The sequence below is a fragment of the Priapulus caudatus genome, unplaced genomic scaffold (assembly GCF_000485595.1).
Source record: "Priapulus caudatus unplaced genomic scaffold, Priapulus_caudatus-5.0.1 Scaffold362, whole genome shotgun sequence".
Classification (NCBI taxonomy): Eukaryota; Metazoa; Priapulida; class Priapulimorpha; order Priapulimorphida; family Priapulidae; genus Priapulus; species Priapulus caudatus.
In genome coordinates this window covers 194343-210649 of record NW_014577423.1, presented here as the reverse complement: position 1 = coordinate 210649, position 16307 = coordinate 194343, and the positions used below count along the sequence as shown (strand labels likewise).

The 16307-nt window shown below is 44.8% G+C and overlaps 1 protein-coding gene across 1 annotated transcript in view; it reads right to left on the bottom strand.

Annotated features, from left to right (window-relative positions):
- Window positions 1-4366: 4366 nt before the first annotated feature.
- LOC106809538 overlaps window positions 4367-16307 on the bottom strand; it is a 26833-nt gene continuing 14892 nt past the window's right edge. The window contains exon 2 of the mRNA XM_014812635.1: window positions 4367-6327. Coding sequence (XP_014668121.1) covers window positions 6213-6327 — 115 coding nt within the window. The 3' untranslated portion in view covers window positions 4367-6212. The remainder of the gene's footprint in view (window positions 6328-16307) is intronic.

Here is a 16307-nt window from a genome sequence, read left to right as displayed (position 1 = left end):
GACGAACGAGGGGGCGGCGCGCGTCTTGCGTCCATAAATCGGCAGATATAACCCAATGGAATCGTCAGCGAAATGCAGCGAAGCCGGTTGCGGCATTACCGTTACTCCTGCCCGCTGATGACATTTCTGCTGCTTATAACGCAGTGCAGTGTTAATCCCAGGCCCACGTAATGGCGCCTGCATTGTCGACCGCCATATGTGCCTTACTTCACACTGAGCTCTTAAGCCCTGGTCACAACGAGCCCACGACGCATTTGTGCAACGACACGACAGAAAATTTGGGCAAATCGTGGGTCATCGGGGGTCGTCGCAAGACAGTCCTACGAAATTTTGAGCATCGTGGCATCGACTTGCCGTCGTGAGGCAAAATTGAACATGCACCTTTTTTTGTTGCACGATTTTTTGTGGTATCTATGTCTTCTGGTTGTCGTGAGTCTGTCCTACAACAGTCTTGCGACAGTCTTGCGACTGTCGTGCGATAAATATCTTGTCGTGGGTCCCAGAATTTTTTTTTTTAGTCAAACAATCTTACGACTATCGCACGACTGTCCTACAACTGTCTCACGGCTGTCGCAGGACAGTCGTGAGACAGTTGCAAGATTGTCTCACGAATATTATATTTCGTAAGAAGCTCGCACAACATTGCAAGTCTGTCGTGCGTTAGTCTTGCGTTAGTCTTGCAACATATTTTCGTTTTTTGAGGGGTATATAGCTCGGGCAAATAAACGCTTGGAATTAAAAACTGCCTGTCGGCGCTGAAAGAGGATGGCTATTCCACCTGAGCGACTACGCGTGGCCCTGCTGAGGGGGCGTCTGGAGGAATCCAGCACGAGCATTAATATTGTGCTGTTTGGCGTTGATCCGGGCCGGGAGCAGCGCAGGAACCGGCGAAACCCCCGACGTTGGTGGGTTCGGCCGTGGATCGAGCTGCGCCTGATGTTTGGGCAGTATAGTACTCTGATGCAAGAGTTGGAGCGGGAATCTGCCGGTGACTTCGTGGGGTTCATGCGGATGGAATCTGGCATGTTTCACGAGCTGTTGCTGAGTGTCGCCCCTCGCATCACCAAGGGCCAACTGCTAAGCTTACCACCTTTCTCTTGTTGGTTTTCTTCTTGAGAGGCATCCTGGATACTAACTTTGATTAAATGAAGTGACAAATGTCAAACATTCGGGCAGAACTTCGATGTATCCACTGGAAAATCTCTGCAGCAAATGGCAGGCAACAGACCGGGCCTCGTTAGATAGTCGGGAGACGGACGCGCGAGTGACCCACGAATGACCCACGACTGTTGTGCGCCAGTCGCACGACTGTAGCACGTGCATCCCACGAGTGAACCACGACCTGTTCACGTAAAAAACAGCCCCCCGACAACTCACGACTGACGCACGACTGACTTGCGACACACCCACGACATAACCACGACATCTTTTTTTTCTGTCGCGTCCCCATCGCCAAACCATCTTTGATGTGTCGTAGCCCTTGTGACCACTCGAAATATATTTCGGGCATGTTGCAAGATCTGGCCACGACAAATATTTTATGGGTCCACCACGACAAAATTTCGTACGATCCGTTGTGACCGGGGCTTTAAATAGCAGCAATAACGTTCACGGCAGCAGGCGACCGCGTCGTTATTAACCCAGAGCGGAAGCGTTTCCACAGACTCCGCATATTCGAGCAGGTCGTTAAAAACACTCCAGCATCGACGGTACTAATGTATATGCGTCAAAGAAGACTTTCTATGGTTCGTATTTATGAGTTTGCACTTCCATACGGCCCGGCTTTATACGTAACATGTTGTGACGATGAATTTTGTCAAAGTTAAAAATCCATCTAACTCGATTAATTTTTACGTGGCTGCAATGGACTGCACGGCTTTTCAACTTACGAATCACTCTATTCTACGCTGATAGTGGGCTGCTCGTGGGCTCGTTCTACCACCATTCCGTATCAATGTGTTTCTGACGCTCTCTTTGTCATTAATCACTATAGCTAATTAATGCCGGTAAAGATTCATGATTTATTGAGGGTGCTATTGTTAATCGTCTGATGCTGTGTCGATGTCTTTGCGGCGTTAATGCGTGCAATCACTGTAATGTACCAAATATTGATTATTGCGATCTGTGTGCAGATCTATTGCTATCACTGGTTAGGTTAGTTTGGTAATCTATCTAAAGCCTCTGACTAAATCTATCAGTCAACTTGTTTTGGGGGAATGCGATTACTACTGCATCTGCCCTTTTATAATTCATTCACTCCTGATATGATCTTTAATCAATCGATATTCTTTTCATTTCAGCTCATAGCGGCAACCGCTTGAGGCAAGCAGTTTCTTTTCATTTGTCGACGATAAATATATAGCATCCATCAGCAAGCAACGTCAACACCCCTAGAAAAGTACCAAACCTAAATGTGCAGTTAACCTATTTCAGTAAGCAGCATTCCTATCTTTGTAGACAGATACTTTTCCTTCTTTGATCACTATAAGCACTATCCGGGCCTCTGTAGACAAATAACCACTGCACTTCTCTTAACGAGAAACTTGGCAAACATCCTCTCTGCTTTTCAACAAGCATTTTCGTACATTTGCAGGCGACGATAGTCTCTGCTTCTATAAACAAACAAAATTCGTAAAAAAATAGTTGACAAACTGCACACATCAATTAGCAAGCAATCGTCGTACCTTTGTGTGCAAGCTTCTTTCCTATTCCTATCAAAAAACAACATTTGAGCCTCGCTCTATACATACGCCCGCAGTACTTGTACAATCAACAAGAAATCTGCGTAACTCCTGTACTTCTGTCGACAGGAGAGACCTCGGTCACGTTATTTACATCGGCATGTGTTCCGCTGGTAGCTGACGCGAAACAAACGCGAGAGTAGTGTTGACAATGAGTGGCCGAACGCATTCGGCTTGAATTATACATCCCGCCGGTGATTGCCACACTTTCGCGGTTTTTATGTGCGCGAATTCGAAAAGAGGGACTTTTTAGAGCGGGTGCCCGTAACTATCTCAACCCATCGCAAGCTGCGCGCCTTCTTCGCCATTCTATACGCAATGTCTTTATAGCTCTTATATCCCGCCGAAGATTGTGAAGTCTTGAATCTTGAACGGAAGCTATATAATAGCGGTAATCTATATGCTTTTATCGGAGGCTAGTCGAGAGTGCTGGGCTGGGAAATAGCTACCGCGGTGTGGATAATAAGACCTTTTGTTTCTAGCAACACGACTGTATCTCCAAGAAAGAATCGACTATCTTCCATCGAAAGAAATTGTGCAGTGAATTTCGTTAATATTCGTGAGGACAGGCACGTCGATACACACCGCCGATACCGAATACAAAAAACATGCGCGCGTTTTTTTCGCGCGGAATATTAATCTAGACATCTATACATTTTAGCCAATACCTAAGCACTAACCTAAGCAGCTAAGCACCCAAGATACCCAAGTAGTGAGTAGTACCTAAGTACCTTATATGGGCCTACCTAAGCTAAGCACCCATGTAAGTAAGAACTTAGAATAATTTGTAGCTAAGATGAAAATTCCCCAGTATCTGGCAGTTGTTAGCTCTGCGTGCTCAGTCATGTAGAAAATCTGCACCATCGACCGTGGAGACCACAATTGCGGTCAGCTCATTTCATCACTTACAAAGATAGCATAATTATGTCAATAAATTATCTGTAGTCATTTTAAAGAAATAAGAAAGTTTATTTACACAATGCAATGCGCATTTCCAATATATTTAGGAGTACATAACTTGGAAGAATGTTATAATAGAATAAGTTGTATCATTAACTTACGAAACGCGCGTACCAGAAACATCGCGTATCCGGTTTTCCCATCAGCATGCTGCGGTTATAAATAAACTTGTAAAGTGCTAGTCACATTAGTAGTAAACGGTAGTACAACTAGAAATCTACCACTCGTCTGGTTATTTCACATCCTTCCGTGCGTGTGGTTATGATACATGGTGAAATATAGTGAAAACCCCACTTCATAATTATTACATGCATGCAGTATAGTATGTGCGTAACAAGCCGTAATGGGATAGGGTGTGCGCGGCTGCTTTAAATAATATTTAAGGTTGGGCTCTTAACATAAATAGTTGGAAAGAGAGAGAGAGAGAGAGAGAGAGAGAGAGACAAAGAAAGAAAGAAAGAGTGAGAGAGACAAAGAAAGAGAGAGAGAGAGACAGACGGAGAGAGAGAGAGGGCGAGAGAGAAACAGAGAGACAGACAGACAGACAGACAGACAGACAGACAGAGAGAGATAGATAGATATATAAATAGATGGATGGATAGATAGATAGATAGATAGATAGATAGATAGATAGATAGATAGATAGATAGATAGATAGATAGATAGATAGATAGACAGATACAGGGAGGAAAAGAGAGATAAAAAAAGAGGGAGAGAGGCACAGAGAGAGAATAGGCCTATATTACAAGAGGAGTATGTCTACTAGTAGTATTGTATTGTACTAATTGCATATTTTTAATTCACCTGGAATGGAAAGTTTCATGTCAATAGCGGCACAGCGATCCTCAGAGCGTGTTGTAGTCAAGAAACGAGTGATGAGTTACATTTTGTCGTGTAATCGCCTTCTTGTAATAGTTGCGACAGCCTGGGCCAGCCTGCAACCCATCCCTCCACTTCGTAGCAAATATGCTTAAAATTGTTCACGGAAACTTAATTTCCTCTCAGCGATAAAAGATATAATGTAAGAGTTAGGAATAGTTTTAGGAGTAACAATCGCTCTGACGACGCCTGCTGACAGCGATGCAATGATTTTTCACACATTCTCGCAAATAACTTAATTAACGATAATGGATCGAGTAATTCCAACATTCAACACCTAATGATTCCAACATCCGCCACGTTTTGGCACTGATTTTAGACACGCTTAAACACGTCCGTACACTTGTCCATCATCCCGTCAGCACCCCTCGTCTTCCTTCCTCCCCTACCCTGTTCTACAAATCCGCATTGCTGCCGTTGATGGTATGCGCATGTCGCAATTACTGGCCAGGGCGCTTGAAATGTGCGAGGCGAGCGTACGCTACTGACGACACCACTTTTTTGTCAATGCTGTCCGCGACGACGACGGCGGCTCCTTTGATCTAGAATCGGCGTCGCGAGCTGCGCGCGCACGACGAGCGTGTCCGAGCGACTTGTTAGCCTCCAATGAGCAGTGCCGAGTCCATGCGTGCGTAGTATGCGTGGCAACGCCTACGGTACTTACGGTGAGCAGAGCACTAGGTTTGCGTGGTTTCTGACACTAATTGCCTACTCTCTTTCTCCATCTCTCTCCATATCCTCCTCTTTCTCTCTCACCATCTCTCTTTTTGCTTTATTTCTGCCTTTCTTTTGCTATTTCCGTCATCTCGATATCTTGCTCTCTCGCTCTCTCACTTTCTCGATCTCGCGGTCCCCTCTTACACACGCTGCATTATCTCGCGCGCTCTTTTTTACCCTCTCTCTCTCTCTCACTCTCTCTCTCTCTCTCTCTCGGGTATAGGATTGCCGTCCAGAAAACATCTCTGTCGTTGTGTAGCTTTGCGTCATTGTGTGTTTATGCGCAACGGAACGCTGACTTCTCCGCGCCAAAAAAGGATATATCCCGCCCAACCTCCCTGCGTTTCCATCGCTCGCCCTTCTATTACTGACGGCCTCGTTTGGCGCACGTGGATCAGCGGGGATTGCCATTTCTCTGCATAATCGCTGACAAGTAGCTTATAGGTTCTGTCAAGTGTCGCTGCGTCGCCAGTGCTCCAGCTCCACTCGAATATTTTATCGCACCGTTGCCAGCGTCGCGTGCTTTCGAGCCGGCTTCGATGCGATATCTCGGGGAGGCAATTGTGCTGAAATCGCTCAGAGAAAAGAAAATTCAATTAGACTTAGAGCGATGATAGCGCTCTCTCGACCGGCACGCGAAAGCAAGTTGCTCAACGTGTCGCCTCGCGATTGGGCCCTCGTCTAGTCAAGTGACAGCGGCCTTGGCGAGGTTTCGACGTGCCATCAGTCGCTTGTGCGCACCCGGGCTCTCCCGGGCTAATGTATGTGTTCATTCTCACCGCTTATTGCATTGCGTGATTATTACTCTTAGAGCGACTGGTGGCTACGGCGAATATCGGTTAACCACACATCAAATATGTATGCGCCGATATATATGTTGGTATCCTGACACGACGTGTCCCGTGTAGCGTAGCGCTAGAGGAGCAGTGTCCTGCTACTGGCCCTTCTCATTGTCGAAGGGCTTCTTGGAGGCTGCGTGGGCCGGTGGGAAGATTGTTGACTCCGTCGTGCATGCGATGGACCGTTGTATCTGAAAGCAATGATTTTCGGTGAATGCTTCTAACGCCTTAACTATCGACGTGGAAGAGTAAATGAAGCAGAGACGAGTACTTTAAGAAGGTGGCCGAGGATTTCGTACGTGTAAGACACGAGTAGACGGGTATATGCGATGCGATGGAAGGCATCGGTGGATTATTGTGACATTTTCCACACCTTTCCATCTCGCGAGGTTATACGGTGGTGAAAGCCCGTAGCGGTCGCGGGCGACTATAATGAAGTACTCCATCATCTATGGACGCTCCCCTAGCTGGCGTCAATTAGTAACGTGTGCACTGCTCGCTTTACATCATAATTGCATTACAGTTACATTATAATTGCGTTATAGTTTAATTATAATAACAAGGCTTTATGGCGTTGTGGTCTTACCATATAAGCATCTTCCCCTCCCTCTCTCCCGCCCTTCCAACCTCTATCATTCCTTTCCCTCGCGGTCTTTATCGCTCTCACCGCTACAGATCGCTCGCGCTTTTTCTCTCTCTCTCTCTCTCTCTCTCTCTCTCTCGCTCGCTCTTCCTTCCTCTCCGCTCCATCACTATCATTCTCTTTAGCAGTCAGCAGAGGGGCCAACTATCCGTCCTCGTTTGTGTGCGCGTGTTATGCGTGCGCGTGAGCATGGTTATGCGTGAGTGTGCGCGCGTGCGTGCGAGTGAGTGCGTTCGTGCCTGTTGTTGTCCATATCTCTGCCTCTAGCTCTCCAGAGCTTGCCAACATGGATTTTATCTGCCGGGTGGCGACGTTTGTGACGATTTACGGCCCCAGCCGATTGGCCAGGGGAAGGCTTTAATACACAGAGGAGCAGAGAGTGGTTTGTTTCTGAGTGGGTTCCAATGATAGATAACTGGTAACGCATGTCGTCTCCCCCGCTCTCTATTTATTTATCTTTCTCTGTCTCTCTCTCCCCATTTTCCCCCTCTCTCCCTACGCCATCTTCCACTTTCTCTCTCTCTCTCTCTGTCTCTCTCTCTATCATTTCTCTTTTTTGCAATTCGACCTGGTTAGTCTTTTCCTCGCTGAGCGCTCGCTCGCTATCTCTTTCCCCGTACGTGTCTTTATCTACCGGGCAAGCAGGTCGCGTCGATCTTCCATCGCCAGGTCTCAATAGCCCACGATAGAGCCTCGTAACCAGTAAAGCGCGCAGTAGGAGTTCGGCCAAATGTTACACGAGAGAACCCATAAAGACTCGTCAAATCCTACCACCGCTGCGGGAGAAACTGTTGACTGACTTCTAACGAGGAATCGCGCGCTGGCTGTATTCCGCCGCGGTAACCAAACATCGTTGGTATGGAGAGCATCGCTCTGCGCGTTGGGAGGTTTCAAGGCATCTCGCCGCGTCCTGCGAGAGAGTACATTGCGCGTCAGCACGCAAATTAACGCGCATATATCAGCTCAGACACTTGTGCATATTAATAATGCACCCGTGAGTTGTTTTAGCTTGCTGGCCTGCGTCGCGATGCGACGAAGGAGATGCCCGCTGAGGAGAGGAAGGCTAACGATTTTAATTATTGAGGAAATTTCCGTTGCTTGCGTTTGGACAACCCCGCGGGAAGTCGTGTAACGCATGTGCTGTCCTGTTTAATTTCGAAATTAACGACCAGGGACAGTGATTGTTGGCGGTCCAGCTTCGCCCGTCCCATTATCCCGAAACGGCGAATTCGTTTTAACTCGAGTGTTGAGGCGGCCGCGGTGCCAATTTCCCGCATTCGAAGCGGTTTACGTTACATGCCACGCCGAAATCTCACACCCGTTGATAACACGTGCGCATTGAATGTTGCCGGAGTTGCCGTTTATTATGATTTCATCGTTTATCGCTAAAATAATATGTGACGCAAAATTGAATTTACTATTAGCGCCTAACGAGACCCGTTTTTGTCCACAGGGATACGGAATGAATGTGCGCACGACTCGTTGCTCTTTAGTGACTATACAATAATACGTTTGTCACACACTTGGCAATGTCGCACATTTATAACCTTCGTTAATAATTTCCAATGAATACCCTCACCGGAAATGTTTAGACTTGACAAATTCTACGCGATATATAATATGAATTAACGGGACATAGAAAAGGCAAGCAGATATAGCGGTAGCTAGCCAGCCCATCAAGCAAGCCAGTCCCGTCGGCACACATGCAAACAGACGGACTGACATACAGACATGCGAAAAACTGCGGAAATTAGTTTAGTCAGTGTTGTGTAAACTCTGTAGATCGCCACGATGGCACAATCCAAAATGAATTGTCAGTCATGGATAACATAAAAGAGCGTCGTCATAGTATTAGTGTTTATCCTTCTTAGTTATATTCCTGTTATCGTAACTTCATTTGTCAAAGTTTTCTCGAAATTTCGACACACAATATTTGGTTTACGATTGCAGTTAGATCAGTCGATTTGGTCGATGATAAAAGTGAAAAGGCTTTCTTCATATTTTCAGCCATTTTTCTAAACTTCTAATTGGGTTCGAGTTCATAAAGACATTAATTATCGCTTGCTCTGCGACAATTAATGTTAATTAACAAATAAAATCCCTAGCGACTTCGTTCCGCGGGTGAGTCAGTGCGTGAATTCAAGGTCACCACCCGAATTAAGCTTTAATTGAATTCGTGACTGAATACCATTAATGATGCTATTAATTTGCAATTTAGCTAGCCGCCAACTAGGGTATACTGGAACAAGAGAGCTACGGCCTGCATTCGTGCTGATATTCATTGTAAATGTAATACGCATCTGTACACTTATTTTACCTGATAAATGATAATACATGTATAATCTAGGTGTATCAATGCCGTTCGTGTGCGCATACGCACATGGGGGAAGGAGGCGTCAAAGTAATAGCATAGACTAGAAACTTTTGCGCCCGCGCATATATGCAAACATATTAACTGATTTTATTTTAACTTCTGATTAGAATTTGATCTGATTTTAAAGACCTTCTACAACGAATGTTTCTACAACAAGTACAATCTGTTCAGGATATTCAGATCCAGCCCTTGAGCTCTGGTTTCACACTCATTCAAGTTTGGTAGTCCATCTGTACAGTTAGACGGGCTCGTTATGTTCAGGCTTTCGTGTGCCAACTTATTCAAACGAACTCGGCAAAGCCGAATTAACTTAATATGTCATTTATAATTATTCATTGTGACTCTGCAAACATGCTAATATATGCGTCAAAACATTTATAATGAGGTTTTACTTTTAAAAATTTAAAACGGCAAATATCTTTCGCTGCGAAATATCTGTTTAATGTCTCGCCAGTAGCAAGAAACTCGACGATTTTGTAAATGGGTAGATTCGTGTGGCTTTGTGTGCAATTTCATCTGATAGTGCAATTAATACTACCATTCCAGCTTGGGCAATTTTCTGTTCGTTGATAGAGAATTTCGGAAGACCGTCCAACTCATTCTCATAATGCATTCGCGTCTATTTGCCCATAAACGGATATAATGGCGACATTCGGAAAATTAGAGCTCGAATCAACAATTGGTATATCCACACAGAGCAAGGCTGCTTTTAATTAACGAGGGACGATGTTAGTATCAACTCAATGGTGCATTTAAAAACCCAACATAACTCAAATCTATCAACCCATTTACAGAGTAGTTGGTACGCCGGCGTGACGAAGTGCCGAGATATGGGTGCACTAGAAAGCTAACTGTTATATAATAAAGTATTGTTAATATTAACTATTAAGAATAACTTATATTAAATAGCGGCAACTCAGCAAAGGCACTCAATATGTACGCGGTGATAAATAGATTTATCGCTAAAACGCGAAACCGATTTCATCTTGGCAATATATAAACATTCTGGCCCGCTAACAAGAGGACGGAGGAAATATGGAATCGCGGCCGTCGGAAACTGTGTGAAGGCCGTATATAATGAAGCCATCGCGAAGGCGGCGATAACAACATAGCTCATCAATCAGCCATGTCTGCTGCGATACGCCGACAGCGCCACCGCTCGTCGCGCGCCTCTCTCGACGAATGCTTGACGCGCGCAGGCTGTTATTCCAAATTGAGAAGACCGGGCTTCGCCCTTCGGGAAACCTACTCGAATGTACGCATTCTCCGTCCATAATCTGATAAATGCCGCGCTGAGCGTGGATGACAGCCCAATATGACAACGCTGCAAAAGTGCGCCGTCGCAGATAGAAGATGCTGTCACGGCGAGACCGAAACCGAACAACAGTAAATATAACGACGTCAATTCAATAGGCAATCAACGGCGAGCCATCTACGACGGACCCATACAAGCGCACACAATTTCCCTCATGCCATATATGTTTGCTGGCATGTGACTGGCATAGTCGATTTCCCGGAGGCGTGGGACGCCCATCACGGAAACCAAACATATGGCCCCTATTCAACAAGATGGCTATTTAACCCAGCGAGGAACGTACGTCGAATAGTATGTCATTCTACATTAATATAACGTCGTACTCGGATTGGTGCATGATGGTGTATTAACGATAGACAAATTGTGGAATTTATATATATATATATATATATATATATATATAAACTCATATAAACTGGCCAAGCATAGTATTTAATTTTTTCCTTTTAACTCATCATTCTTATGTAACTAATACTTAGACAGCTAATACTTTATACAATGCAGTTAGGCGACTCTACATGAGTGAGTGGCCTGCATGATTGGTAGGTATAGACTGGGTTAGGTAAATAGTTAGACAGACAGACAGACAGACAGACAGACAGACAGACAGACAGACAGACAGACAGACAGACAGACAAACAGATAGATGAATATATATAATATATATATATATATATATCTATATATATGAGATGAAGAGAGAGAGAGAGATAGATTGACAGACAGATAGATAGATAGATAGATAGATAGATAGATAGATAGATAGATAGATAGATAGATAGATAAATAGATAGATAGATAGATAGATAGATAAATAGATAGATATTATTCTATATATATATATATATTTATTATTTATTTATCTATCTATCTAGCTATCTATCTATCTATCTATAATAGATAGATAGATAGATAGATAGCTAGCTAGCTAGCTAGCTAGCTAGATAGATAGATAGATAGATAGATAGAGAGATAGATAACTAGATAGATAGATAGATAGATAGATAGATAGATAGATAGATAGATAGATAGATAGATAGATAGATAGATAGATAGAAGGCCCTCCTATAATATATAGGACTATAATTCACAAGCTATCAAAAGCGTCTCTTCAACTCTAACATCAATCCAGTTTTTCTAACCGGGACAGAGTCTGGAGAACAACCAGGGCAGCAATCAATAAACTTCAAGCAATGCGAACATTCGCGAACAATTGCCCCAAAAGATCCTTACCAGCCAAATGGGATAGAACATTAAGACCTACGTGAAAACACACAGCATGCCCCCAACTAGCACCAGCAGACAATGCAGATAAAAAATAAACAAAGAAAGATCTAAAGCAATTTTGAAAAAATAAGGCCGAAATAAATAAACCAAAAAAATTCCTGTAGGAAAATGACGAAACCGCTCAAGACTTGAGCCTCGGATAATCTGTGCTCCCGTATGAGCTAAAGGATTTAGAAGTTAACCATTTTCCAGTCAACGTCGCCCTTTCGCTTGCTCTGGATTACTGAGTAATGATTATTACCAAACTTTGTGCTATTGATTTTCCGTCGTTCGCGAACGCAATACACCTCATTCGTAACTTTAATATAAAAACCTATTAAAATGCACAGATTTTGCGGGAAAATGCCAACTGCCACCGGCTTCGTTCAAAGCCGTTCGATTATATTGCGAGATTGGGATGCAGCTTCACATATTGAAAATCGAAGCCGGCATGCTGCATGTGCTCGAGTGTCGGTATTTGCTTGTGCAGCAAGCAGAGAGCAAGAAACAGCGCGCGATAGAGAAAGAAGTCACATACTACGTATATACGCCTCGCATTACGTATTCCATCCGAGGTTCTATCGTCTCTGGCGGACTCGATAATGCCACTGCAACGATTAAAGCGAAATGTACGCGCGTGTCTGTGAACGTAAATTCAACCTCGAATTGCACGGAAAGACCGCGAGCAAGAAATGGCTAGAAATATAGCAGGGCTGAGATACGGACACCCCCCTACAACGCTGCACGAGAATCGATTACGTTCCTGCGTGCACGAATTTGTGTAGAGAGCACAGGGAGAAATATTCGGCGACAGAAGCCCGAAGGGGAACACATCGTCGACACAAGCATGCGCGATCGGAATACTTATAGCAGAGCATTCAATAGCATTGAGAAAATTTGCAGTGCAAAGTCTCATTTAACGCGAATTCGCGTCGGCTATTTATAAACGCAATGCAGAATTAGCCTCAAATGCATCGAATTCGAACTGAAAACAATCTCTCTCCAGCAATGCTGCTCCGCCATCCTCGTTAACAATCCCGCTTTCGCGTGCGGCCAGGTTGTAGATTTGCTTTCCTCTTGTGCCATTTCTGTCACCTCTCGTTTTATCTGCCTACATTCCATGTCACCTCACTATACCATACTTGTCCGAAATTTGCAATTCCCCACGCGCGGTTTGCTAGTTTTGTCCCCTTCTAGCGTTGGATATTCAGATTCTGAAAAATTTGTGCAACATCCACACACTCGCGTATATGCACGTTAGTCAACTATGCATCGGTAAGATAATGAAATGCGAACAATATATGACTATCTGCAAATAATCAAGAGCGTGCCGCATATCTTCTCAGGTCAGCGCGAAAAGTAATATTGGTTGGCATCTATATCGTGATATTACGCACGCACTATAGCAGTAGTGGCAGCAGGAATACGCGTGCTTGAAGGCGCAGGAAGGGTTGGTGTTATGGTTAGGATTAGTGTTAGAGTTAGGGTTAGGGTTAGGGTTAGGGTTAGGGTTAGGGTTAGGGTTAGGGTTAGGGTTAGGGTTAGGGTTAGGGTTAGGGTTAGGGTTAGGGTTAGGGTTAGGGTTAGGGCCACGGTCAGGTTTAAGGTCAGGGTTAGGGTTAGGGGCAGGGGCAGGGTTAGGGTTAGTGTTAGGTATAGGGCTAGGGCTAGGGCTAGGGCTAAGGTTAGTAGAGTTCATGGGTCGGTAAAAGTCCGACATTTCAGATGGTGGCGTCGCGACAGTATAGCTACCACGTCTGCCATGGCTGCGTCTCAGACGAAGAGACTCCATGCAAATACGTTGATACACACGGACGATTTCTTATGAACTGATATCGCTCTTTTATTCATTCATTTCTTTCTCTTTTCTCTTCATCTCGACACATTTAGCCGTCACGCGCAAACCGCCGTTCTCGGTTAGAGCACGTCACGTGACGTGTCAGCGACGGCCGGCCAGTCTCGTCGGCCATCTGAAGTGTCCTAGTCGCGGTGGCGAATCGCGTCAAAAGTCTATCGATGAGCGCCTCTTCGACCGAGAGACCGGATTCGAAAAACGGCCATCGAGTGGCGCACGCGGATATTAAAGCGATAGATACTCGTGAGCGCATATAAACGCGCGCGCACCGTTTGTGTATTCACGGCGTGTGCGCCACTGTCCCAAATGTACACGTGCGTATATATATATATAGAATTATATAGAATTATATATATATATGTGTGTGTGTATGTGTGTGTGCGCGCGCGTGTGTGTGTGTGCGTGTGCGTGTGTGCGTGTGCGTGTGCGGGTGCGATGCGCAGTGTGCAGTGTTTGTGTGCGTGTTTGTGTGTGTGGTGTTGTGTGTGTGTGTGTGTGTGTGTGTGTGTGTGTGTGCGTGTGCGTGTGCATGTGTTTGTGCATGGGCGTGTGTGAGTGTGTGTAGACAACGATGATCGTCTGCTAACTCGTATCATTATTAGGCCCGTGGTTTGCGCGCGGCGCGGGTTCCGTGAATTTATTGTATGAGTTTAGGACGGTGCGCGATCTGCGAGCGCCGATGATAGCATTGTAGCGAGCGAATAATGGAATATAATTTCCGAAGCTTACCGAGTATTGATTGTTGCGAGCTAGTTTTATTTGTTGACGCATGTAATCAAACAGTCTTTGGAGAATGGCTGTATGCGGTTCTCGTATTTGTGCAGCATATAAAACGCTATATACATATATATCAGGAGCGTATAATGACAAATTGTCATGACATGTAATGACAAATGACATTTGTCATTATACGCTCCTGATATATATGTATATGTGTAAACGCGCGCCCCGTTAGAAAATGTCAAATTCAGAAATCAATATCAATGCAGTGAATCTGGCTAGCCATTAAATATCGCGCGCGTGTGTGTGCGTGCGTGCACGCGTGTGTGCGTGTGTGTGTGTGCGTGCGTGCACGCGTGTGAGCGTGCGTGTGTGCGTAGTAGGATAGCAGTATATTGTCGAGCAGATAGCACCAAGCCGATCCATGTCTATATACGCATATGAGTACATTGATGTATTGGCTTTCTCAAACCAGCCCCTGCGTGTAATCTAATGGCTTCTCTTAACAAACAAGAGCCGCAGAGCGTCTGGGCTCATCTGAGGTCTGTTGCTACGGTTATAAACGTAACATTTAAGTCGTGCGTAGTGACACCTTTGTTAGGCGCAGATATGCAAATACGCAGTTGCGTACACATCATTTCAGCAACCTTCTGCATTCTGCATACCTCCCAAATCCCATTGGTTGATACAAATCGCGTGCCTGAAACTCCTGTATTATGGTGCATTGTGATCATAACCCTAACCCTATTAAAAATAAAAATAAATTTAATTGTTGTAAAAATTATTTGTTGTTATGAAATTGTTGTAAAAATTATTTGTTGTTATGAAACTGTTGTAAAAATTATTTGTTGTTATGAAATTGTTGTAAATAAATCATGTAAATATTTTCCTTAATTGGAAAGAAATAGTTAAATGGATAAAGATAGAAAAATACAGAAAACAGGTAAATAATAAAAACTCGGATGGTATTCGATCCAAAGACCTTTGAGCCGCAATCCTGTACTGTAGCCGTTTGGCTATCGAGGCATATTGGGTTTCCAGATTATGGATGTGCTATGAATATCAGAACACTGTGACATCATTGAGGCAGTTCAGGAATCCATGTTTAACCCTCCTCTTGAGGGTCAAAAGGTTATCAGACACTTACTCTTCGCACGTCAGTGGAAAGCACATTTCATGGTCCTTTCAATAAAGCCAATAAAATGGTAGGTCACCGCTGAAACAAAAAAGTTGTTCAATCGCTCCGTCAGAACATGTGCTCAGAAAATGTATAAAATCTGCCCTGTGCCCCATTGACCTTTGACCTGTGACCTCCAATTTCGGCACAGTGATGGCTTTTCGTACCATGATGCTATACACCGACTATCACGAGCCTAGGTCGAGCCGTTTAGATTTGTGCCGCAATTCTGCATTTCCTCCCTATACCGGAGATGTTCCCCCTTCTTTTACACCTCTTGACCTTTGACCTTTGACCCCCAGCTTCGACATCCCAACTGGTTTTCGGATTACCCCCCTACGTCCCGACTTTCGAATCCTACGTTGAGCCGTTTAGATTTGTGCCCAACTGTTGACGCACGCTCGGACGGGCGGACGGCCGGACGGCCGGACGCACGCTCATGCGATTCTACAAGCTGCATCTGACTATGTCAGATGAGCTAATAAAAAACGGGGGTTCCCTCGTCACTCTCGACATCGCCCCACCGCCGTCACTCCACACCGCGACTTTCACTTGGTATGTTTGTGGTATGCTGTGTGTGATAATATTGCTCGTCCATTTTCAGTCTCCCCTTTAATAAAATAATTTTATTTCGCGCCGCCATGTTTCTATTATATTTCCTTCTCTATACAATGCGCTACGATATATATATATATATACCCGACTTTCGAATCCTACGTTGAGCCGTTTAGATTTGTGCCCAACTGTTGACGCACGCACGGACGGGCGGACGGCCGGACGGCCGGACGCACGCTCATGCGATTCTACAAGCTGCATCTGAC